This window comes from Odocoileus virginianus, chromosome 17, assembly GCF_023699985.2.
Source record: "Odocoileus virginianus isolate 20LAN1187 ecotype Illinois chromosome 17, Ovbor_1.2, whole genome shotgun sequence".
Taxonomy (NCBI): Eukaryota; Metazoa; Chordata; class Mammalia; order Artiodactyla; family Cervidae; genus Odocoileus; species Odocoileus virginianus.
Genome location: NC_069690.1, coordinates 40,313,719 through 40,336,732, shown reverse-complemented (window position 1 = coordinate 40,336,732; position 23,014 = coordinate 40,313,719). Strand labels below are relative to the sequence as shown.

The window sequence follows — 23,014 nt, the reverse complement described above, 5'->3', positions numbered from 1 at the left end:
GCCCTGTCATTCCCATGGGCTTAGGAAAAGAGGAGTTCTCCTTTCTCATCCCCTCCAAGGCCCCACCTATCCCACCAAATTCTCTCCTGTCCCCTCAATTCCAGCCAGTCCATTGCCACCTGAGGGCCTTTGCATAAGCCCTTCTTGTTCCCTTTATAGCTCTGGCGGGGCTAGTTGCTCCTCACTCTTCTGGTCTCACCTGCTGAGAGAGACCTTGTCTAACTACCTCCACCTAAGGTTGCTCCCAGCAACTTTAGTCTTATCTCTATATGCTGTTTCCTCTGAAACTCTTATCATAATCCTCATTTTATTTATCTGTTTAGTTTCTTATCTGTCTTCTTCATTATACTATCAGTTCTGGAACAACTTCCAGATGTTCAAGCTGGTTTTAGAAAAGGCAGAGGAACCAGAGATCAAATTGCCAACATCTGCTGGATCATCAAAAAAGCAAGAGAGTTCCATAAAAACATCTATTTCTGCTTTATTGACTATGCCAAAGCCTTTGACTGTGTGGATCACAATAAACTGGAAAATTCTGAAAGAGATGGGAATACCAGACCACCTGACCTGCCTCTTGAGAAACCTATATGCATGTCAGGAAACAACAGTTAGAACTGGACATGGAACAACAGACTGGTTCCAAATAGGAAAAGGAGTGCATCAAGGCTCTATATTGTCACCCTGCTTATTTAACTTATATGCAGAGAACATCATGAGAAATGCTGGGCTGGATGAAACACAAGCTGGAATCAAGATTGCCGGGAGAAATATAAATAACCTCAGATATGCAGATGACACCACCCTTATGGCAGAAAGTGAAGAGGAACTAAAGAGCCTCTTGATGAAAGTGAAAGAGGAGAGTGAAAAAGTTGGCTTAAAGCTTAACATTCAGAAAACTAAGATCATGGCATCTGGTCCCATCACTTCATGGCAAATAGATGGGGAAACAGTGGAAACAGTGTCAGACTTTATTTTGGGGGGCTCCAAAATCACCGCAGATGGTGATTGCAGCCATGAAATTAAAAGACGCTTACTCCTTGAAAGGAAAGTTATGACCAACCTAGATAGCATATTAAAAAGCCGAGACAGTACTTTGCCAAAAAAGGTCCATCTGGTCAAGGCTATGGTTTTTCCAGTGGTCATGTATGGATGTGAGAGTTGGACTGTGAAGAAAGCTGAGTGCCGAAAAATTGATGCTTTTGAACTATGGTGTTGGAGAAGAATCTTGATTGAGAGTCCCTTGGACTGCAAGGAGATCCAACCACAGTCTATCCTGAAGGAGATCAGTCCTGGGTGTTCATTGGAAGGACTGATGCTGAAGCTGAAACTCCAATACTTTGGCCACCTCACGTGAAGAGTTGACTCATTGGAAAAGACCCTGATGCTGGGAGGGATTGGGGGCAGGAGGAGAAGGGGACAACAGAGGATGAGATGGCTGGATGGCATCACCGAGTCGATGGACTTGAGCTTGAATAAACTCCAGGAGTTGGTGATAGACAGGGAGGCCTGGCATGCTGTGATTCATGGGGTTGCAAAGAGTCGGACATGACTAAGCGACTGAACTGACTGGAAAAATGGATTTTGCCTGTTCACTTCTTCCTTGTCTCTCCCTGCAGGACACACAGTAGGTGGTCAGTAAACACATGGACTAAATGGAAGTGCTCTTGGTTCCACCCCAGCCTCTGTGGGTTTTATCAGTTCTCCTCTCTCTCCTGACCTTTTCCACTTATTACTTCCCTTCTGTCTCTGCAGATTCTCTGTCTTTCCCATCTTGACCCTCAAGTAACTCCCGCCTTTCCCATCTTGGTCCCCAATCCTCTCCCCCACTTGCTCCACCAAGGTGGCTTCTGCACTCTCCTCTCCATAGGACAGTGCTCTTGAAGGTCATTAGGGACCTTTTTCTCACCAAAGCTTATGTCTTCTTCTGGGTCATTTTATTTAACTTAACTGTAGAATCTGCCAATCATCCCCCTTCTACCCTCCTAGATAGTCTTTACTCCCTTGACCATCACAATGGTGAACAGAAGCAGTTGCATTAACTAGAAGGCTGATGTGAGCTGAAGTGAGACAGAGAGTTTGAATCCTGGCTCTGACACAGAATAAATGGCTCAACACTGGGCCAGTTCCTTAACCTCTGTGAGTTTCAGCACCCTCATCTTCAATGGAGAACCTAATTCTGACCTCAGGAAGTTTGCATTAAAGGGTTCTTGATTGGAAGATACAAATTAAGTGTGTAGCATGACAGATAAGATCCAGGTTCAGGCACCCCACCTACACAGCAGTGTGACCCTGGGTCCATTGCTTAACCTCTCTGAGCCTGTTCTCTCATCTACGGAACAGAGAATATGAGTGCACCTACCTCATAGGTTGTGAAGATAGAAGAGAATACAGTGTTAGCTGTAATCTTACTCAAAAGAAAAAAAAAAAAAAACCACACTAAAAAAACAAGAGTAGGGTGGGGGAATCTTATTGGAAAGAATCTTGAGATCTCTCCCAGATTCCAATAAAGAGTTCAACAACCACACCTTATAATTCCAGGAACCTCACCACAAGTGGACGTCCCACTAAGCTCTGCTATTCACTTGTCATGACTTGACTTGAGGCTGCTACTGAAATGTTCAGTCTCTAATCATGGCAATAAGAAGGGTAAGTGAAGGTTCCAAATGTTTTGAATCACTGGTGTTTTTTAATCCTACCATTTTAAGCATTCATATATATATATATATTGGCTGTGCTAGGTCTTTGCTGCTGTGCACAGACTTTCTCTGGTTGTGGCATGTGAGAGCTACTCCAGTTGTGGTGCACAGGCTTCTGATTGCAGTGGCTTATCTTGTTACAGAGCATGGGCTCTTAGTTCATGGGTCAGTAATCACAGTTGGTGGGCTCGGTAATTGTGACTCACAGGCTTAGTTGCCCTTCACCATGTGGAATCTTCACAGACTGGGGATCAAACCTGTGTCCCCCTGCATTGGCAGGAAGACTCCCAACCACTGGACCACCATGGAAGTCCTCAAGCATTCTTTTTCACTTTTTTGTTGTTGTTCATCTTATTGGAAATAAATTTCCAATTGCCTGGCAGCTGTAGGCTCAAAATTCTAAATTGCTGGCAGAGAGGGTTTCATTGATCCAGAGAGGCATCTTTGAAAAAGCAGGTTGGACAGGGTTATCCAGTAAAAGCAGGTTCTGGTTATCCAGTAGAGACAAAGCCCTAGAGGGAGGGAGCCGGGATTTTCCAAGCAGAAGGACATCAAATAAGCATCAGATTTACCTAAGATAATACCTATGAAAATGCCCTGGACCCAGTAAGATGTTCTCCCTCTCCAACCATTCCAGAGTCTACTTAGCTGTTCCCTCCAACCCCATCAACTTCTTAAAAGTGGGCATGCCTGCTCTAATTTTACAATCCATCCTCTTCTCTCCCTAACTACCCCCTCCCTTGGCTAGCTCTTCTGCTCCTAGCACTTCAAAGATCACTTCTCTTCTGATAACTGTTTTATGCTGAGTCTTATAAAGTACCATTAAACAACCTTCTCTTCCAGGTCCACGGTAACTTCCTCTCTAAAATGACTCCTGCTTTTCTCATCTATAAAACAAGACCCTTTGGGAATTCTCTGGTGGTCCAGGGGTTAGGGCTCCACATTTCCACTGGGTTCAATCCCTGGTTGGGGATCCCAGAGGCCACATGGTCAAAATATTAAAATAAATAAATAAATAAAGCAAGACTCTTATAGGTTCCAACACTCCATTTTTTTTTTGGCTGTGCAGCATATGAGATCTTATTTCCCTGACTAGGGATCAAACCTATGCCCCCTTCAGTGGAAGCATGGATTCTTAACCACTGAACCACCATGGAAGTCCCATTATTCTATTAACTGTTCTTCAGTCATGTCCTCAGTGTTCCTGCCTCTTTGCCTTTCCACACACTGTTTTTTTTTGCCTGGAGGACTGTGCCTGTCCCACATCACTACTTTCATTTGTTTAACACATACTGAGTATCTGCTATGTCAAGAGATACCTGTTGGGTCCTGTCTGGCTCACAACGAGTCCTCCTTTCCTGGGAATTGCTTCCTCTACTCCCCATTCATATGCTGGAATAGGTCCCTTCAGGCATGTCTGTATTTCATGGTCCTATTCTCCCGGTCATAGATGATTAAACCCCGGGTGAGCACATGTTTACTGGCTTAATCGGAGTCTCTCTGCCAGGAATTTGGAATTTGAAACTGAGAGGCACAGAGCCTGGGAGCCCTTCAAGCTGAGTTCCATTAATGTCAGCGCTTTCGAGAGGGCCATCCATCATCTCCCTCTCAAAAGTCCCTGGAGATCCCCTGATTCCTACTCTTCCCAGCCTGACCACTCAGTAATTCTTTGGTGTCCATGGGACACCTTGGCAGCCTTCCAACATAAGTTCCTTTTTCCCCTTTTGGCCGGGTGTTCTTTTGTTATGCTTTCAACCTAATAACATTTACCAATGAAATCGTGTATGTGACACTGTTAGGCTCTAACGGTTAGGTTAGGTGTTAACAGTTTTGTGTTGGGTGACACAAAAATCAAGTAAAATATTGTCTCTGCCCTCCAGCAACATGTACGTCAAATCCTACCCTTTGTGAAGGATTATAATTTAAAAGCCCTCTTCCTCTATAAGTTTCCCCATATTCCCCAAGCAGGGTGAATCTGTTTTCAGTGTATTGCCATTGCATTTTGTTTTACTTCTCTTACTAAATATCTCTTTGAGTTATTTTGAACATCTGCCTCTCCCACTAATTGCAAAATGTTTCAAATCAAGAGCTAGATATAGTGTATCTTGGCTGCTAGCACAATATCACTAGCACAATATCACAAATAGATCCATGGGAAAAAACACCTGATTCTTTGTCCACCCATCATCTTCTCTCCTTTCCCTAACAGCAACCCATTTTTCATTTGGGAAATCAGCTTCCCTTGCTGAGCAGCATGCAAGATCTTCGTTCCCAGACCAGGGATCAAACCCGTGCCCCCTGAATTGCTTGGGGTCTTAACCACTGGACAGGACTTCCCTGGTGGTCCAGCAGTTAAGAATCTGCCTGTCCCCTGCCTGCAGGGGACACAATTTCCATCCCTGGTCCGGGAAGACCCCACGTGCCATAGAGCAACTTGGCCCATGCGCCACAGCTACTGAACCCTTGCTCTGGAGCCCATAAGCCACAACTACTGAGCCCACATGCTGTAACTACTGAAGCCCACACACCTAGAGCCTGTGCTTCACAACAAGAGAAGCTACTACAATGAAAAGCCTGAACACCACAGCAAAGAATAACCCTCGTTTGCTGCAAATAGAGAAAGCTGGCGAGCAGCAATGAAGACCCATCACAGCCGAAAATAAATAAATAAATAAAATTTAACCACTGGACCACCATGGAAGTCCCTTCCTCCACTCTCAATTCCATGCTGCAGATGGGTCCTAGAAACGGCCTATGGCCTAGATTTGGTCCAAGGCACAGTGATTTGAATATGTGACATCTCAGGAGTGTATCTGAAATTCTGGAAAGATTTGGCAAGAAATCCTCTTAACTAGGGTTGTTGAGCTGTCAAGCCGTAAGCCTGCAGCTATTGATGGTCATCTTTGCCAACACATGGGGAAAATCTAATTGCTAATGAAAAACACAGCAGAGGAGATAGGAAGAGAAATTCCTAGTGATGTTACATCAGAACTTGCAACCAGACACTCCTGGACCTACCATTGGAAACTTTTTCCATTACTTTAACTCCCTCGATTTTTATTTTCAGCTTTAGTGGGTTTTTTTGTATGTTTGTTTTGTTTCATTTTGGCTTTTCTGCTGAAGTCAGTCTGAGGTGAGTTTATGAGCCTTGCAATAAAGTCTTAAAATTTGTTCAACAAACGTTTATTGACATACAGTCCTATGGGAACCCTGAGAAGGAAATGATCAGTATGACTGGGGAAGAGGTTGGTTTATGAGGGGAGGTGGAAAGAGGGAGGCTATTCCAGAGAGAGGTAAGGCCCACAGGGCTGAAAGCATGTGGGCCATTTTTGACCGGCAGACTCCTAAAGAGCATATTGAAGAGCAGTAAGAACTGAGGCAGGGACCAGACTCTTTAAAAAAAATTATTCATTTGGCTGTGTTAGGGCTTAGTTGTGGCAGACAGACTCTAGTTGTGGCTTGTGAGCCCAGCAGTTGCAGCACATAAGTGCTTAGTTGCTCCGAGGCATGTGGGATCTTAGTTCCCAGACCAGGGATCAAACCCATGTCCGCTGCATTGCAAAGTGGACCCAGCCACAGGACCACCAGGGAAGTCCCATGGGGCCAGACTCTTAAGGTATCTTGTGAGCCATGCCAAAGACTTTAATCCTTTGGTCAAAGGAAGACATTTAAACTGGAAAGTATGTTTTCTTTAAAAAAGAAAATCTAAAAAAAACCCAAAACATAAAAATAAAAAAATCTATGTACCTATATCTACATAAATAAACTATATAAATAACATAAATATTTATATATCTATCTCTACCTGGCAGTAACATGGGGAATAGATTAGAAAGAACCTAAAGGCAGTTGAAATACTGCTGCTGCTACTGCTAAGTCACTATGGGAGTCCACTAGGCTCCTCTGTCCCTGGGATTCTCCAGGCAAGAATACTGGAGTGGGGTGCCATTGCCTTCTCCATCAAATATTGCAGGTGAGAGCAAATGAGGTCTGGACAAATGTAAGATGCTGCAGCTGTCTTCTCCTGCCCCTGAAGAAAGTTACCTCTTGGGATAAGGACTTTGGAAGTACTATTTAGAGACCTGATAACTCAGTCTGTAGAGGAACTCCCTTAAATCCCTGGTGTGGACAAAAGATTGCTGCCTGCCATTATCAGTAAGGGCTTCCCTGGTGGTTCAGTGGTAAAGAATCCACTTGCGTGCAGGTGCAGAGATGCTGGTTTGATCCCTGGGTGGTGATGGACAGGGAAGCCTGGCATGCTGCAGTCCATGGGGTCGCAGAGTCAGACACGACTGAGTGACTAAACTAAACTGAACTGGGGAAGGTTCCCTAGAGAATTTTCCTGGAAAATTTCATGGACAGAGAAGCCTGGTGGGCTGTAGTCCATGGGGTCGCAAAAGAGGTGGACACAACTTAGCAACTAAACAAAACAACAATTATCAGTAAACAAAAGATGTTGAATCAAGGTGCTGTATTACAGCTGCCCTGACAGTGAGTCCTGAGGGAACTCAGGATTGAAATTAAGATCGCCCACCATTCTGCAGTAAACTGCTGGAATCCTCCCCTCCCACCCCCTATACCCACTGCCCTACACCTGAGGAGGCTCACAATGAGAAAACACAGGACACCAGGCCCAGGTGAGGTGCCTGTCAGCGGAATGAATTTAATGAGTGCAGACTTTTGCACCTTCCCGTCCACAAAAAGGGCTTACCTGGTGGTTCAGACATAAAGAATCTGCATGCAACTCCAGAGAGCTGGGTCTGATTCCTGGGTCGGGAAGATCCCCCAGAGAAGGGAAAGACTATCCACTCCAGTATTCTTGCCTGGAGAATTCCATGACAGAGGAGCCTGGCAGGCTACATACAGTCCATGGGGTTGCAAAGAGTAGGACGTGACTGAAGGACTAACAACACATAAAGAAGCACTAATTTCATTAACTTGAGATGTCTGGTTTTCTTTAATTAACAATAATCTTCAATGTTCTGACTACCTGGCCTTTGTTGCAAAACTGCTTAATATCCTGGTTCCTCCCTCTTGCCTCTTCAGAGCAGTTTCTCAGTGTTATCTGAGATGCTGTGTCCCAGGTTTGAAGCCCTCATAATGTCTGCCAAAGAAAACATAACTCTCAACTTTTAGGTTGTGGTTGTTTTTTTTTGGTCAACACAGATAATGTTTGATGGGATCCTTCGAGAGACAATACCTCTAGTTTATTGTCTGATTCTAACCCATGGAAATAGCGCTAATGATGGGTGGGCAAGATGATGACCAGTTGGTGGAAAAGATGCTTTGTGGGAATGGAACCTTGGAATGTCCATTAAATTCTATTGGTAGGAAGCTATTTCATGAAAGCCTCCTCCTCCCTTTGGCTGCAAGCAAAGAAGAAAAGGAATAATTTCTGACTTGAGCAGAGCTTCTGGAGTTGTGGCCCCACACTGTGATGTAAAGGAGGAATGTCATGGAACAGGGGCCGGCAGAAAAGTGGCTCTTCAGAGAATTAGGGCTACTTCTGACAAAATGGTTTCCAGAATAGAGCTGGGTAGGGAAGTTACAGCAAAGTAATTTGGCTGGTACCGAAAGTGTGGTGGGCCAGTGAGCAGGATGGCTTACAGAAGCAAAGGGGAAAGGACCAGGAAACTTATTGCTTTGAGTAAGAAAAGTAAACAATGGCCTGGTATCCCAGGGCCCTTCCTGGTTTCCCTCAAGCTCATTACTCCACAGCTGGGGTCCTGTCATCATTCCCTGCTTCTCACAGCTGCACCTCTGCATCCTGCAGGAAGGAGGATCCTGAACATGCTTCTCCTGACCGAGGGGAAGTTTCCTGGCTCCCAGGCCCTGAATTTTCATCTTCAGTTTCTTCTTGAGGAATGCCAACCCTTTCTGGGGGACTTAGAACCCAAGACTGCTGTGCTTGCTGCTGGGGTCGGCAGCAGGGAAGTCCAGGGTAAATGGATGGTTCCTGAGGAAGGACTCAGCTTGCTTGGGGTGGTACTACCAGGCCAGGACACAGCCCCAGAAATGACTTTGTCTTTATTTGGACACCCCTCCCCAGGTGATTCTGATGCTGGCAGAACTCACATGACAATTTGTTTCCTTTGCTCTAGGAAATGCCTAACTTGTGAGCAGGTAGGGCTGGCTGCTCATGGGGAAGAGAGGGTGTACAGACAATGAAAGAAGTGCCTGTCCCAGGGCTGTAGGGAGAATGAAATATGCTGTGTGGCTATGACTGGCATCTCTAGCATGCACCGGAATCCTTCTATGATATTCAGGCCTCTGACTTTTCCCCTCCCCTAGGCTGCCTCCTGTAGGACGGATTTGGCAGCCTGAATTTGTAAGGGGGCAGAGCTCAGGCTGAGTAGAGTAACTGGGTGGGTCTGGAGGGCTAAGGCCCTGAAGGCAGAGAAGCGGTCTAGACACTACAGGACTACAGACACGGTGAAACTGGAGCCAGGGTGCCTTAGAATCCCAGCCCCACCACTTACCACCTATGGGACGTTAGACAAGTTACTCCATGTGTATGTCTTCCCATTTCTAAGTGGGATAATAACGCCCCAGTCTCACTTCCCATCCAGGCAGATACTGCACATTTAAACTAGCAGCATCTCTCTTTCAATCCCTGGTTCCCTCCTGTTCGCTGGAACTCATCCTATGAAACTGCCTTCGAAGAATACAATCCAACACAGATCCTTTTAGAAAAGCAGGTTTATTGGTCGGGCTGCTCACCAGGACACAGCAACATGAGAGGCTCCCCAGAGCCCACAGGAAACTGTATCTGCCCACAACTCAGGCCCCTTCAGCCCATCAGCACCAAGGAACCTCGTCCCACAATCCCCATCCTACTTCAGCTGATGTGTCTCCAACCATTTGGAAGAGAGAAGGGAACCAAGGATTGGGGAGCAGGGGGAAGCAAAGCTTTGTGTTGTATAAAAGGTGTGTCCCCAGACTCCCTCCCGCCACCCCTTAAAACAATTAGCTGCAATTTTCTAAAATGCAGAGCAGGGAAGATAAGGCAGAGGATGTGAGGGGAGGAGGGAGCCTTCAGCTCTCCTCTGTGGGCTGTGAGTTGGGGGTGAGAGGGGTGTCCTTGCTTCTGACAAGTCCTCTTTATGGGGGAAGAACAGACTGAAGTGTCCTGAGAAGAACCTGATCAGCAGTCAGGCCTTTGAACTGGAAGCAGCACCCCTCACCCCAAAGATTCAGGAGAGGAACCCACAAGGCTAAGGAGGTCTTGGCATGTTCTACAGCTTTATGATACTAGCTCTAGGGAAGGATCTTGAGAAGAAACTGCCAGGAGTGAGCCAAGGCTGGGCTGCCCTACACACAGGAATTCCTTACTCTCCTCTCCTCCCCTCCTGCTCTCAATTTGGTGGCCTGGCCTTTAGCATCTGGTCTCTTTCCCATCAGCCTCCCTCCTAACTATAATACCAGCTCTCTGGAGCCTGGTGCTGCCCTCTTCTGGGACCCTAATATTCTGGGCTATGAGAAATGGGCTGCCCCTGGGGGCACCACAACCAGTACAGGTAAGGGGTAAAGCTTACCGCTCTCTTCTTGGATGATGGATTTCTCACACTGCCCTCCCTAGTAGTTCTGAAAAATTGTCCTGCCTGCTGTCCTCTGTGAACCCCAGTAAGATGGGATCCTTGTCCTGTGTTTCTCCTGCTACTAATGAGCATTCTCTTTTCACCCATTTCCACCTTCTACTATTTTCCGTTTTTCTTCAGAGCCATAGCCATGTGCTCCTGTGTGCAGATGCATAAACATGAAGTGCCCTCCCTCCCTCCCCCAGCACTCTGCCTAGATCCAGCCTTCCTTACTGGGAACTTTTGCAGATACAGCCTGTGCTAGACCCTCATGTAGGGTCATGGCTTACTCTGCCCTCTCTCCGGCACGGCCCTAGATACTCCCAAAAGCTGCTTTCAAATCCTTCCAGTGTGGGGTCTCCCGTGTGGGCAAGGGGCCTCTTCAGGATGCACTCTTCCCTTTCATGGTAATTTTGGCTTTGAAGCCGCCAGAGATCAGAATGAGAAAGAAGAGCTCAGTGAACAGGAATGACAGCAGCCGGGTAAATGTGTGTGTGTAGGGGTCGGGGGGCGGGGAGAAGGCAGCCTGCCCCAAGCCTGGGCCTAATCACGGAAACGACAGCAATTTCCTCTAGGATTCCCGACTTGGATCCCCAGGACACGAATCACCGCCCTCTGCATTTCCACCCAGCCTACGCCTACAGTGGGGCTGTCCATGGTGCAGGCTGCCTCCCCCTCGTCTTAATAGCTGTAAGACTTGGAGGGGGGTGCTCGTTGTGGGGAGGTGTTCTCAATTTAGAAACATCTCAGCCCGTTTGGGGCGGAGAGAGAGAGAGGGAGAGAGAGAGAATGCGAAAGAGAAAGTTCGTGGAGGGAAAGGAATCGGGGCGGGGGCGGGGAGAGGCGGGGCGGCGCGGTCTTCCGGGCACAGCCCCGCGCCCGGCTCAGTCGCTGTCGCTCTTGTCCACCAGCACGGCGTCCGACTCCTCCGTGATCTCCAGCAGCGTGTGCACGTCGGGGCTGCTCCCGCGCAGCAGGTCTGCCGCCTCGCCGCGCTCCGCGCCGCCCTCCTCCTCCTCGGCGCCCACCTCCACCATCTCCGTGGCCTTCAGCACCTCCACCTGGCCCTCGCGGATCTTCTTGACGTGGAACGTGAAGGGAGGCACCTTGTAGACCGCGGTCTTGGAGCGCGCGTAGACCACGTGGTCGGGCGTGAAGGACTTACGCAGCTTGTCTCGCGAGGTCTTGAGCTTCTCGCGGCGCTCGGCAGGGACCAGGCGCGTGCCCAACTTGTTCATGCGCTTCTCCAGGGTGTGCCGCGTCTTCTCCAGGTTCTCCTTTGTCTTGAGGCGGGTCCGCTCCAGGTTTTCGCGCGTGCGCACTTTGGTCTTCTCCATCTTCTCCTTGGAGAAGGCCTTCTTGAAGTCGTCCACGCGCCGCAGGCCGCTGCGCTTGATGCGCTCGGCGCGCGACTCCTCGATGACTTCCTCCACCTCCACCGCCTCGTCCGACGACAGCTCGAGCGCCGCCGCGTCCTCCTCCGGCCTCTCGCCCTCGGCCAGCTCGTCGCCCTCCTTCTCGGGCAGCGTCTCCGACTCTTTCAGCGACTTGCCTATGCTCACTTTGGCCGGCAGTTTCACTTCATCCTAAAGGGAGATCAGAGGGAACAGATGAGGGTGGGGGAAGAGCGGGAGAGTTGGTCGGGGACTTGGGGGGACGCTGGGCGAACCCGGGGCCGGGCATTGGCACCTGTGATCCTGGCGAGTGCGTGGTACCTGTGAAATCGGCCTGGACTTCTGCGCTGGTATCCCCAGCGCCTGGCACCGAGCTGAACACTTCGTGAGCACTCAAATATTTGTTGAATGAATAGTAAGTAGACCCGGAGAAGAGCAAGGCAACCCACTCCAGTATTCCTGCCTGGAGAATCGCCATGAACAGAGGAGCCTGGCGGGCTACAGTCCCTGGGGTCTTAAAGAGTCGGACACGACTGAGCGACTAAGCACACATACAGAGCGAAGAGGGAACCGAGCTTCGGATCAGAATCTGGATTCTGTTTTCGCACTTCGATCAAGTATCTCTGCGGCTCTCCAACCCGCTCCTCGAGCCCCGCAACCACCCATATTAAATAACTTCTTACCCTTTGCGTCGCAGAGATCACAATAGAACTTTGGAAATGGTCAGAGCGCCCTCTGGTGCACAGAGCCCCACACTGCCCGAGCCAGGCCCAAAAGGCTTTGGGCAGTTTAGTTTGAGGGGTGAGCTCACAGCCGATCTCAGGCTACCCCGAAGTAGGGTAACTTGAAGGCAGGTTTATTTTCAAGGGAGCGCGTTTCCCAGACTTCGTATAATTTCAGAAGAACCAGTATTAGGGAAGGGGAGTTAATGACCTCCTCCCTGTCCCCATACGGTTTGGCTCCACCAATGGTCATTCTCCACCCCTATGTAGAAATTGAGGAAAGAGGAAGAAGCTGGCTGCGAGAACGTGTTTTCTTCCCAACCTGGAGGTTTCTTCTGGTTCTGACATCCCTGCCTTGGAATGGAAAGGAGGGACTGTTTTTCTATTCTTGCTTCACCACAACCTGCCCCCAACCCCAAACAGGAGCTCAAGAGCCAGGGGTAGGATGGTGAGATCCTAGATCTCAGGGCCAGTTCTTCTCCCGGGAAGACCCAGCACCAGCCCTGTTTTCCATTCCGGGAAGATTTTCCAAGATCCTGGCTCTGGACCTACATTTCAGAATCTCAGGATCACCTCTCAGCAGAAGGTGGGGGAGATTGAGCCCAGAAAGGAAAAGACATAACCCAGAATGGGTTTGTTTTTGGCCCAAAAGACAAAACCCAAAAGTCTCTTCGACCCAGATTCTCTTCTTTAGGTACATTGTACAAAGGAATGATAGGGAATAGGTTTTCTGAAGATCGTTTCGCAGAATTGTAAGAAAACCCCATCTGAGAAAAATGAGGCAACATAAACTGACCCCTCCTATAAACACACACAAACACGTACACATATGTGTTTGCTGTTTGGTATCTCTGCACCACCTGCTATAGAAATTCCTTCCCCAGCCCCCAACCTCTTTCCTCTTCCCTCCCATCTACATCCCTACAGAGTTTCCTGGTTTACATTGAAAACTAGGAACACCTCCCCCAACTTCCTTCCCTCCCTGTCAATATCATTAGCAGGGACAAAGAGGGAATGCTGGCTTCACCTCTTCTCCCAAACTGGGCACCAGCTCTGCTGGGCACCAAGCCATCTCAGGCTCTCATTACTCAACTACACCTCCCAGCAGGCAAGGTGACCTGGGCTCAGGGCATGCTGGGACTTGTAGTCTCCACCTGCCACAGCTGGCTTGGCCCTGTGGTGGGCATTCTGCAGCATTCTATCCATCCCTCTGCTTCTTATCACTCGCAGAGGACCTGAAGGGGTATTTTCCTCACTCTGAGTGTGGGAGGGTCTCAGCCTGTCTTAGCAGTCCCTCTGATTCCCAGTTGTACACTTTGGGTCTCCTTGTGCAATCACCTCCCCACCTGCTACCAGAGTCCTCTCTCTTAAACAACATTTTAGGATTATCATCTAAACTCCCTGTTACTTCTTAATTCATATCCACCCAGAATTCACTGGCAGCCCTAGCATCAAAAACTGTCAGCTCTTGATTTCTCCTTCACAGCCTCTTAGTCTAAAAATCCACCCACACCACCAAAGTTAGGAGGAGAACACTTCCTTTCACTAAAGCTCAGGCAATGTGGATGAATTAAGGGAAGGGTTAAGCGTGATGGGTGGGGAAGAGCCAGGAAACAGTCCCTGCTGCTGGAAAACAGATCCACATTGTCTCTGTGCCCCACCCCAGCATCCCTGATTCTCCCCTCTGCTCTGTCCAACCCCTAAAGCCTGAGCTGGCTGGTTTTCCTGGCCTCTGGCTTCTTAGATAAAGCTTGAACTGTGAACAAGGCTGGAGAGAGTTCCAGACTTCTTGTAGCCAATCCCATCTTCCTAGTGCCTGATGAAAGGTCTCAAATACAACATCAGGGAGCAATCCCAGTGAGAGGAGGATTTGGAGTCGTCTCTGCCAGACTAGAATGGTGTGTGTGTGTGTGTGTGTGTGTATAATATATATTGCCCTTCATTGTGAGGCTTCCTCTAGTGCAATGGCTTACACCAGAGGAACTGCTTTCTTGGTGGAAGGTCAGGGGATAGGGAAGAAACCATTTGACCTAAGTCTGAGATAATATCCAGTGAATTGGCCCTGGAGAGGGTATACCACTATGACTTTAGCTTTTTCCCTCCATTAATGGATTTTGTCTTTTCTCCCTGTTTCCAAGCCAGGTTTCCCCTATGACTCACAGCTTTGGAGTGCTGTCTTGGGCCCACCCAGTTGGCCTGTTGCTACAACAACCAGCAGCAGAATCCCAAAGCACCTCCCCCAACCCTGGGCACAGAGGCCGGGCACCCCTGTCCCACCCCTACTTCCCTGGCAGAGCTCCTAAGTCATAGGAGGGGCCTCAGGGTGGCAAGAAGGGAGAGCTCTGCTTGTTCTGTTTCTATATTTTTATTAAACAAAACCACCAGTCCCAACAGGCTTGGTTTCCAGAGTTAGCTTTAATGACCAGGTCTGAACAAAAGCATGCACAGCTTCCATTGTCTCCCCTCGACCCCCATCCCCAAGCACACACAGCTCCCCAACCCAGGAAAGCACCAGTCTGGGATGAATTTAGAGGAGCCGTAAGACAGCTCCCAGCCCCTTCCTCTCCTCTCCCCGACCTCACTATATAAACTTAAGCTCCACTGCCTTAGGAAGGTTTTTAATATGATTTAATTGAGCACCTACTGCGTGCCTGGTCCTTGGCCAGGCACTTCACATTTGTCAGGGAGAAGGGGTATGATATGGCTCTGGGTAGGGCCTTTCTTGACTTCGAGCTAGCCAGTTCTGTTCCCAACCACTGCCTGGAATGACCAGAGAAGACACTGGTGAGGTCATTCGGAGACCTGGGATCTGCTCAGAGTGTGTCAGAGGAGGGTGCAGACTAGGGGAGAGATGAGAGATAGGGAAGTGTTAAAAACTCAGGACCCCTACTTTAGGTTGTCAGGACAAGGGCGTGAGAAACACTGAAGGCAAAAGGGACCTTCTTTTCTGCTCTAGCATGACACTCTAGCATGTGGGAGGATGTTGCCCCAAAGTGGGTGGAAGTTGGTTCTTGGGTGGGGTGTTGGGGGAGTCCAGGTGTATACAGTATATCTATAGTGTTAAAATTTCACAGGGAAGAGGACAATTAGGAAGAAAAATGTCTAAAAGGACTCCTTAGGAGACTGATCATGTGAAAAAAAAAGGACAAACACTGTGCCATAGGTAGGCCAGATCCAGCAAAAGGGTACCTCCTCCTGGCCTCTCTGAGTTGGCAGCTTTTGGGTGCCCTGCCAAAGGCAGGATCTGGCAAACATAACGGATCTCTTTGCAAAACATTTTCTGGAAAAAAAAAAAAACTGGAAAAAATAAGTGTAAGTGTTTTCCCCAGCTGCAGGGAGGGGCGTGGAGAGGGCATGGAACAGACCCCTGGTCTGGGCCTCATGACGGCCCTCTGTAAAACGGGCCCTCGAGCCAAACTGGCTTGTCCCTGAGGAGGAGGTGGAAGTGGGAGGGAAGGTCTGTCAGAAGCCTGGGCAGGGTTCAGGATGGAGGGGACACGTGTATACCTATGGCTGATTCGTGTTGAGCTATGGCAAAACATAATATTGTAAAGTAATTGTCCTCCAATTAAATAAATTAAGAAAAACACAGAAGCATGGATGTTGCAATCTCATGCAGGCAGAAGTGGGTGCAACTCCGGTAAGGTGTCTGGAGCATCTACTATTAAGATGGAAGCCAAGCAGTAGAGAAACGCCCTTTCCCGTGACCTCCCACCCGACTGCCTGAACATTCCATAATGTGAGTGTTTGCACAGTACCCGTCACCCACTCACAAGGGGCAGTGGCTTAGAAGAGACTGGCCACTGCTAAGCAGTGAGCTGGTGGTGGACTGGATTCATGACATGCCACGCCCACGGCCCCACGTGAGCCAGGAGACCCTAAGTACCCCCACCGGCTGTCGGCTCCTCAGGGGTGGGCAGAGGCCCAGTGGGCTCTGGGTAATAGGGCAGGGTCCTAGGCGTCTGGTCAAAGGGTGGGAGGTCAGGCACTGTCTCAGGCTTCAGGTCAAAAGGCTCAGTCTCAGGCAGAAGATCAAAAGGCACGATCTTGGGTGTGGCCCGGTCTGAGGGTGCATTCAGCTTCTTCTTGGGCTAAGATGAGGAAAAGGGGTTTAAGTGGAGCTTGGGGTGGGTGTGGACGGGTGTGGGAGGAGGAGGCCTTGGTAGGCATGCAGAACTGGGGCTCGTGAGTAGAGGGGAGGGGAGCACACAAATATTAGGATGGAAAGACACCACATTTCAAGGCTTCATCAAGAGGGCCCCGGAGTGGAAACAGGGGGGACAAACCCAGGCCCATGAATTAATAAGCACCCCGTCCCATCCTCCCTCTAGAATCTTCCCCAGTCCCATCCTTGGTCTCCTGCCTTCTACCCCAACCCAGCCGTGGTCGTGGAATGATGCTATGAGGGGTTGGAGTGATGGAGGCAAGAGGCTGCTGGGGGCAGGGAAGTTTTCTAAGAGGCCACTTGTTAGACTCCATCTGAGGAGTCTCCAAGGAGGAAAAGAGAAGGCAAACAACTTCACTGTCTTGAGTCAGAGGCAGCTGATCCCAGTTATTCCCTCAGGCAGGGTGGGCACGGGTGCCGCCCCGGATGAGAGGGCGAGGCATGGAAGAGGGACATCCTGGCTATTTCCCTTTGGCCTAATCCCCACCTCCTGCCTCCCTTCTACCCATCCCCCCCCACTCATGGGCTATCAGACACCCGATGCACAGAGAAATCAGGATCAAAAACCAAGCTAATTTTGGGCATTCCCTAGCAATCCAGTGGTTAGGGCTTCTCGCTTCCACTGAAAGGGGCACAGGTTCGACCCCTGGTTGGGGAATTAAGATCCCGCATGCCGTGTGGCAAGGCCGAAAAAAAAAAACCAACCAAGCCGTTTTAATGACCCATGAGCCTAGGTCCTGAGGCACCCAGCAGCAGCTCCCAACTCTCCCTCCTGAGAGCTGAGCTGCTGCTCTTGCTCTGGAGTCATGAGAAGTCAGGGGAGAGGGACATTTGTGGGCGCTGCCAGACTCCAGCGGCAGCAGTGTTAAGGGGTGCAGCCACAAAACCCAACACAGCAAGTGCCCACCTTCCCTGTAGGATGCAGGGAGAAGAGAGGAGTGGCAGGGAGGCTGAGGAGAAAGGAGCCAATGTGGTCTCCTCCTGGCCAGAGAGCTCCACTCCGTACACCCTGCACCCCTCCCCTCCACGGCCACTGGGCGAGGCGACCACATTGCCACTGCTTCAGCACTATGAGGCTGAGCAGCTATGGCCACCCACCTTAGCCCCTCAGCTAACTGTACACACACACCCTCACACACACACATACCCTCACACAGACACACCCTCACACACAAGCCCTCTCACACACAGCCACACGCACCCCCACACATACCCCCAACCCACACACCCTCATACACACACCTTCACACACACTCTCATATGCACACCCTCACACACACACCTTCAGGCACACACATCCCCAGAAACACACATGCCCCCCCCCCCAAATCTGTCCCAGTGCCAGAACTGTGCAGCTATCTCCCTCAGAGAATGAAGAAGCTAGGACTGTCCTTGCTTAGGGCTAGCCTCCCCCAACCCCAATTTCTGCTGCATAGCCCAGGAAAAGAAGGAGGAAGCAAGGAGCAGAGAATATAGCAGAAGAAGGGGTTACACCTGGGCCCTTGCCTCAGCTTTGACCCCCAAGTGCTTGAGTAGCAATAGGTAAGTGATTTCCCCTCTTGGGACCTCAGCTTCCTTCACTACAAAATGAAACAGCTGAAGTTGACTATCTCCAAAGCATCTTCCAGCTCAAAAACTCTACAGTGACAGAATGATGAACTATTCACAATGGTAGTTCAAAATAATGGAACAAACCACCACTTCTCTTTGTGGTTGGTTGCCTAGCAACAATATTCCCTCTCCCTATCAATTGCCCATCTCAGACTTCACTTTAAAAAAATCAGAGGTAGGAGTATGATTTCCTTTGGTCTTTAGGAATACCTCTAAGAATATGCTCCCTGTTTTGGATCCACTGGTAGATTTTTGGATTCTCTGGTGGTTCAGACAGTAAAGAATCTGCCCACAATGCGGGAGACTCTGGTTTGATCCCTGGGTCAGGAAGATCCCCTGGAGAAGGGAATGGCAACCAACTCCAGTATTCTTGCCTGGAGAATTCAGTGGACAGAAGAGCCTGGCGGGCTACAGTCCATGGGGTTGCAAAGAGTCAGACACAACCGAGCAACTAACACTTGTATCCAGTGACCAGGAAAAACAACCCAAACTTAGCTTTTTGGAGGAAGCGTATGGTAAACACTCTCCACTAGGCCACCAGGGGGTGAGAGGGACCAGAGCCCCAAGTTGGGATGATATTTTGGACAAAAGTGTGGGGTTCTTCTGGAACCAGGTAGCACTGATTTGCTTTGAGTCCAGGCAGGAGCTATAGTCTGGTTTAGGATTTGAGGAGGAGAAGCCAGGAGGCCCTCACGCCAGCCCTGGTGTCCACCCCTTTAAAGCTCATGCTCCACATAAGCCCTTAAATGCTTCTGGTCCTGCTCTCAAGCCCTTGGAGCAGGTCTGATGGGTCCAAATGTAGGTCACTAACTGCTTCATCAAAACTACTTCAGAACACGTTTATTTCCATTTTAGCCTCCCTTTCTGGATTCTAAAATAACTCTAATAACATCCAAACTAGGATTGGATACTAGGATTAGGAGAATTGGCTCCTTAATGAGGAGCTGTTTTTGAGCTGTTGCTGCTGCTGTTTGGTCACTGAGCTGTGTCCAGCTGTTTGTGACCCTATGGTGTATTGCCCACCAGGCTCCTCTGTCCATGCAAATTTCCAGGCAAGAGTACTAGCTAGCTAGTGAAGTCACTCAGTCATGTCCGACTCTTTGCGACCCCATGGACTATAGCCTGCCAGGCTCCTCCGTCCATGGGATTTTCCAAGCAAGAATACTGCAGTGGGTTGACATTTCTTTCCTGACCCAGGAATCGAACCGGAGTCTCCTGCTTGGCAGGCAGATTGTTTACTGCTGAGCCATCTGGGAACCCCTCCTTACTGAGCACAGACGCTCCTATTTGCATGGGGCCGTAGCTGGCCTGGTCTTCCTAGCAGTTCTTGGTCCACTGACCCCTCAGCTACTAGTAGGATTCACTTCTCTCCCTCACTGGCTGTTGCCTAGTGAGGTGTTGCCTGATAGGATGGGATGCCAAACTGCTGTTTTTGTTTGGGAAACAAGGAGGGAAATGCCAAAGAAGGACAATAATGACTCAGAAGTGAGTTCAAGGTGAGGGCTCTGATATCCTGTGATGGGAGGGGCTGAATTTCATGTGTGTGTGTGTGTGTGTGTGTGTGTGTGTGTGTGTGAAGGGGAGGGATGTCAAATGCAAACTTAACCTGTGAAATCGTTATGCCTAGCAGTTCCCTGAATTTGGGTGGGACCACACAAGGGATTCCCTCTGTTATCCAGCAGGAAAAAGATGTGGGAAACCAAATGGCCTGATCCCACAGCTGGGGCCTTCCCACCCCTTCACGCTCCCTCCACATCCCCCTTTTGCCACATCATCACCTCCCGCCTCTGCAGTGGGGAACACCACATCCCCTCACCAACTGGAAAACTCACATCATCCCAGGGCAGCACTTTCCCCAGATCTCTCTGCCTGGCCACCCAAACATCCTACCCCCTCAGCCCAACTTTATCATAAATGTTGCTGCCCCCAAGCTTCCCTATTAGGTCTGCCAAGGCATGAGGCTATTTTTACCTCATTCTCTTCCCAGGCCTGCAGGCCTCAGGGAGAAGCAGCCTCTGCTTTCCTCCAACAGCTGAGTACCCCACCCCCTCACCCCCACCTGGAACATCTGCTCTGCAACTCAGGGAAGTTCCGCTGCCTTGGGCCCCACCCCTGTTGCTGGAATTTTTTCCCCCAGAGCTTCACCATGGGTTGGGACCACTTTAGGTATTAGTTATTTCCCCTGTGATCTGGGGGCTCAAGGTCTCCAGCTTGAGTCATTCCTCTACCTCAACCCTCTGTCCCCCACTAGCCTTGATGCAATCAAAGCCACCCTGTGATTAAGACCCCCTCCCCACCGTGGATACACAATACACAGACACATAATCTGTGCCAACTGGCTAGAGGCAGTAACAGACACGCCATTGGGCTCTGCCCAGAAGTCTCTCAGAATCTCCATCTTTGACACTCCAGTTCTGTGGTCTGGGACATTTTGAATGAGAAGGGTCAACCATCCAAGCCCTTCATGGCTCCCCTCTCCCACACCAGGCTCTGGAAAGAAGATAGAGGGGGCCTGCTGTCCCAGAGCCCTGCCCTCTTCTCCTTCGTTTGATGCACCCCAGTGCTAGGCAGTTCTCTTAAAAAAATCTCACCCACCCCTCCCCCACCCCCCATTCTGCTTCCTCGGAGCAGTTAAATTAAGTAGAAACAATTCTGGGCAAATGTTTTCTATCAGTTAGTGCTATATTGGGCAGGGGGGAAGTAAACTGTTTAAAGGTCGAGTACCTCTTGGGAGGAGTTCCTGGAGGGAGGAGAAAGGGGGGAGCAACCTTGCAGCCTCCTCCCAGCACCTTCTTCTCAGATGAGTGCCAGCTCACTTAAATCTACTGCTCCCGACCTTGCTTGTTTCAATCTGCATTTCTCTTAGCTCCACCACACTGGCGAAACCAAGGACCTCGCCGCATCCCTGATGGTCACTCAGAACACAGCTAGGGAGGGCCTCCGAGCTGTCAGTGAAACCACATCTCCGGGACAGAGGCCCTCTCCCTCGGGGGATGTGGGAAATCGGGCCTTCTTTTTTTCACATTCCCTTCGATGCGGGGAGGGGAGAGAGGGGACAAAGACTAACCCCTCGGCCCCCAGGATCTCACCTCCTTGGGGTGGGAACGTCAACCAGGCCGAGGGAAGCAGAAACACGAGGCTAGGCACGTTCCCACCCCACCCAAGATCACCGAGCCCTCGGCTCAGACCCTCCCCTAATGGAATTTGGGCGGCAGAGTGGAGAAGAGCAGTGATCCTGAGATGCCCTGGTTTACTTGGGGTTAGGATACAAAAACTCCCATTTGTTTTTCCAGGCGGGAAGAACCGGGAGAGGTGCAAAGGAAGCAACAAGCTGACTGGGCGGAGCCTGCGGCGCGCCAGCCTCCGGCAGCTTGTCCTCCTGCTCCTCGGCCGCCCCCGCAGGCATGCGGGGTGATTCACCGCGCCCAGACCGCGGGGCCAAGGTGGGGGTGCTGTCCCCTCCCCTCCACCAGCCCCTTCAGGACACCTCACGCCGCGGGACACCACCCTCGCGCGGCTGCTTCCAACAGGCCGAGGGGTAGGGGCGCGCCGCGGGCTAGGGTGTCCCTAAAGGCCGAAAGTGCCGGGAGGCGGGAGAGGATCGCAGCGAGGGGCTGCGTGGGCGGCCGAGGCCGATGCGGGGTCCGCGGGGGCGTGCTGGCAGCCGCGTCCCTCGCCTGGCGCAGCCCCCGCGATGCGTGCCTGAGCCCTGAATCACCCGCTATATCGGGCGGGCAGCGCCGGAGGCCCCAAACCCGGGCCGCGCCGCCCGTGTCCGCTTACAGCGGGCCCCAGTGGTCGCCAGACACCCCGGCTCTCCCCAAAACTTCCTCCAAGTAGGAAGACTTTTGACAAGCCAGGTCGGGAACGATCTGCGGGGCGCAGTGTCCCTGAGTCCAGCCCCCTAACTAGGTTCCACTAAGCGTTGGACACCGGAGGTAGCGTCTGGGTGAGGAGCCGCGGTGTGCACCGCGCGCCCCTCTGAGCGCTCCAGGAGCCCGCCCCCAACCCACCCACCCAACCCCACCCCAGCAGCGCTCGTGGAAAGAGGGTGGATCCCCCGAGCCGGGTCAGGCTGCCGCAAGAGCCGCGCCACGGGCAGGTCCCCCCACCCTGAGCCCCGGGCCGGGGACGCCGGACCTCTGGGCGCGGTCCGCCCGCCAACTCACCTGGTAGATCATGACTTTAAAGTTGCGGCGCCGCAGCAGCTCGGCCTCGTTGACCTCCAGCTTCTTGATCTGGCCGGCCTGGCGCTCCAGGCTGCCGCGCACGGTCTTCACGTTGACGCTGACCTTGCGCACCTTCTCCAGCAGCTTGCTCACGGTGTTGCTCGTGGTAGCGTGCGCCTTGCCCAGCTTGCTCAGCTCACCTTGGATGCTCTGCACGGCCCCCTCCATCTCCGCCTGCCGCTCCTCCAGCTGCGCTTGGGTCAGCTGGATCTGGTCGACGGCGCCGATGATTTTGTCCAGAAGGCTGAGCACCAGCACGCCGTTCACCTGGTCTGATTTGATCAGCTCCTCAGAGCCGGCCCCCGACGGCTCCTCGGCCGCCGGAGCCCCCATAGTGGAGGACCCCTGGTCCCCGGCGTCGGGGTACCCGGAAAGCGGCTGCTCGATGATGTGGAGCTGGGTGTCCTCCATGGCTGCCCGGAGCCGTGCGGGGCCGGCCGGGTGGAGCTGAAGCGGGAGCGGGAGACCCGGAGAAGAGGAAGAGCGAGAGAGAGCGCGGAGGAAACTCGAGCCACGTCCGTGCGCACCGGGATGGTGGCCAGAACTGTGGGGCGGGGGATCGGTGAGTTCCCCGAATCCCAGGCCAAACCCAGGAGTCTCGTCGCCCATTGGCTGGCCCG

General features: G+C 51.0%; 1 protein-coding gene across 1 annotated transcript; it reads right to left on the bottom strand.

The window, feature by feature from the left end:
• Positions 1–9,380: 9,380 nt before the first annotated feature.
• Positions 9,381–23,014, bottom strand: CAVIN1 (caveolae associated protein 1). The gene is made up of 2 exons (XM_020888005.2): positions 22,335–23,014; positions 9,381–11,859 (listed from the first exon to the last, which is right to left on the bottom strand). The coding sequence occupies exons 1-2, from the start codon at positions 23,001–23,003 to the stop codon at positions 11,158–11,160; spliced, it is 1,371 nt and encodes a 456-aa protein (XP_020743664.2). The 5' UTR covers positions 23,004–23,014; the 3' UTR covers positions 9,381–11,157.